Genomic DNA, 3,170 nt, shown 5'->3' with positions numbered 1-3,170 from the left:
TCAATGGAACGGGGTCCTGTCTAAGGGGAGCCTGCTGAGAATGAGCAACCCCGGTTGACTTGAGTGTACAGGTTATTCCCCGACTTCGATGACGAAATCGAGAAATAAGGGGAAAACTGTTGGGGAAAAATATCCCGGTATCATTTCCTCTAGCCTCCAGGCATGACCCAGACCCTCGGGTCCCCGATAAGGGAACGTTCCAGGTCCCCGAGTTCGGTCCCTGGAACCGAGCTCCCTTCCAAGAAATGGAAAACTTCCGATAAGGAGAACCTTTCATATTTCCGAATATGGAAGAGTTTAACCTAATGGAACCAACTCCTAGACGACTATATAAGAGCTACTAAAACCCTAAAGCAAGTGATCGACTTCTCCAAGCCTTAGAGACTAGGACTAGACGGCTAGAATTAGGGTTCTTACTCAATACCTTGTAATCTTGCTTGTTCTATCTAATAAAAGTCTCTTCAAGCCTATCTTTTCATTATCCTCTCTAAATCCTCACGAAATACATACGAATACCCTTGGTTTACTAGCTTGTCCATCGTTCCGTAGTACTCACAAAGAGCCTACACAAAAATCCCCTAACACCTTCAGCATAGACTGGAAGGACCACTTCACCGGCGGTTTGCTTCACCTCTCCACTGAATCCCACGAGCGGGGTTGTCTTTCTAGTTAAGGCAATTTCATCCAACCCTAGGACCTGATAGGCGGTCTGGAAGATGATGTTGCTGGAGCTTCCGTTATCTACAAGGATCCTCCTTACCAAGCAGTTTCCTACGGTAAGCGATACTACTAGAGCGTCATGATGGGGAGCCAGGACCTTCTCTTTCTCCTTTGCCGTGAAGCTTATCTCGTCTATTCCCAAAAGTAGTCGTTTTGATTTAGACGTCTCCAGACCAAGTTTGGCGTTTCGAGTGCTCTTCTTTGCAGCTGCATGGCTTATGTCGCTTATCTCTCAACCTCCGGATATGACATGGATTACTCGGTCTTGTCGAGGTGGTGACGCGGGCTTGGTTTCACCATATTTCCTGGGTGTCTCCTTGCTTAGGAGGTTCTTCGCCTTTTCTGAGAGGAATTCCCGGAGATATCCCTTTTGGAGGAGCTCGTTGACTTCAATCTTTAATGCGATGCAGTCCTCCATCTTGTGACCATGGTCACGGTGGAACTCACACCAGAGGTCGAGGTTCCGGAAGGAATCGGGTGCCCTCATCTTCGGGGGCCACTTAACCTGTTGACCCATCTGCCTTAGGGCGTTGATTAGCTCTGGTTGGGTTACAGACAAGTGTGAGATATCTGGCCAGGTAGACACCGACATCCCTTTCGCTCTCTCGAGTGGATGGCTCATGTACGTACCCCGGTTCCTGCCTCCTTGGTCTTTCGTGGGTTTCTGGGAGGACCTCTCGTCTCTATCGTTTCGGTCTTGCCTGGCTGCTTTCTGATCTTGTTTCTGTTGAGCCTTGGCGCGGCTCGCGACATCCTCTTCCCATTTCACTTGGGCCCATGCGTGAGACAATACATCTTCCATGGTCTTGCACTGGTACTTGGTGAGTTCTTTATAGAGATCCCCGTCTGGGAGCAAGCCTTTTTTGAACGCTGAGATTGCCGTAGTGATGTTGCATTCGGGAATCGATACCTTTTCCTGATTGAAGCGAGCTATATAATTGCGAAGGGGTTTGACCCGATGCTGGAGGATTTCGTAGAGGCTGTCTGAGGTTTTCTCCAGGCTCCGGCTACTTGCGAACTGCTCTACGAACTTATCGCTGAGGGCCGCGAATGAAGATATGGATTCGATCAGGGTTGAGCCGAATCCCTTGCACATGGTAGCCTCGTGGAACTCCCTTGGGAGTGCTACAGCTAGCATCCTTTGTTTGTACTGAGCGATGTGGTCGTCTGGGTCGCCGGTGCCGTCATACATCTTTATGTTGGGGAAGTAGAACTTTCTCGGCATCTCGATCAGGGCAATGTTGTCCGTGAAAGGAGTATCAGCGTAAGAACCGGGATTACTTTTCCGAATCGGAGGTGCCACCCCGGGGAGCCTTTCTACCATAGATTGTATGGTGTCGAGCTTCTTGGAGAACATCTGCTACAGGTAGGTGGTCAATGAGGACTGCAATGCCGCGACTCCTTCAGATGTTTCCTTCTCGGAGTCTGGATCGGAGTCGCTGGATATTGTTTCATGGACTGGCGTATCTCCATCTTTTTCTCCTGATGCCCTGGTTTCATCTGAAGGCTGTCGAGCGGTACCTCCTGCGGTGTTGGGTGTGTCCAGGCTCGGCATGGATTGGACCTGTGTGCGGAAGCGGCGCTTCTTGTTGCTCGCCGTCTTGAGGGCTTGATTCTTGTCTCGGTGAACAAGGTTTTCAGATTCGATCTGAGTAAGCTTCTCAGCACTTTGCTCCAGCTGCTTCAAGTGTTTGTCTAGCTTTTCCTTCAGGCATTGGACTTCGGAGGAAAGCTCAGGTTTCTCGGTAGCTTCCTGAGCCTTGTGCAAGTCGGTTACCTGGCTTTGTAATCCATCGAGTTGCCTTTATAGCTCGGCTTCTCTTGGAGTAGATTTTGACGGGTTGTCTTGCTCATCCACCGCCATCGTCACGTAGTTTAGATTAGTGCTGGGCATTCGGGTTTTCGGTTCGGGTCGGTTCGGTTTATTCGGTTTTCGGGTTACTCGGATTGGGATGTTTAGGAACTGTTTAGGAACCAGACATTTTTCGGATTGGTTCGGTTCGGATAGTGTCGGGTTTGGGTCGGGTTTCTATTTTTTAATAAAACCCGAAATGGAACAGAATTACAAATAATTCGGGTTTGCTTCGGATTTAAAGCCCAAAAAACCGAAAAACCCCCGAAAACCCAATCTAAACCCGGAAAAAACCGAAAACATATCCAGGTTATTCGGGTAGTTTGGATTTTTGTAGATATTTTTTATTTATAAATTATATTTTATATATATTAAAATTAAAAATAATAATTTTTTTAATATATTCAAAATATTCGGGTACCCGTTCGGTTCTCGGTTCAGTCCCGGTTCGGTTTCGGTTTTTCGGATTCAGAAATATAGGAACCGTTCGGGTTTTTGAAATTTTCGGTCCGGTTTCGGTCCCGGTTTTTTCGGTTCGGTTCCAGTTCGGTTTTCGGGTTTCGGATAATATGCCCATGACTAGTTTAGCTTACTCCCC

The 3,170-nt window shown here is 47.9% G+C and overlaps 1 protein-coding gene across 1 annotated transcript; it reads right to left on the bottom strand.

The window, feature by feature from the left end:
- Positions 1-952: 952 nt before the first annotated feature.
- LOC125590463 lies at positions 953-2,077 on the bottom strand. The gene has a single exon (XM_048764037.1). It carries the CDS (start codon positions 2,075-2,077, stop codon positions 953-955), a length of 1,125 nt encoding a protein of 374 aa, XP_048619994.1.
- Positions 2,078-3,170: the final 1,093 nt, after the last annotated feature.

The sequence above is a fragment of the Brassica napus genome, chromosome C7 (genome assembly GCF_020379485.1).
Source record: "Brassica napus cultivar Da-Ae chromosome C7, Da-Ae, whole genome shotgun sequence".
Lineage (NCBI taxonomy): Eukaryota > Viridiplantae > Streptophyta > Magnoliopsida > Brassicales > Brassicaceae > Brassica > Brassica napus.
The sequence above is the reverse complement of the archived record's forward strand: the minus strand, read 5'-3'. Positions and strand labels throughout refer to the sequence as shown.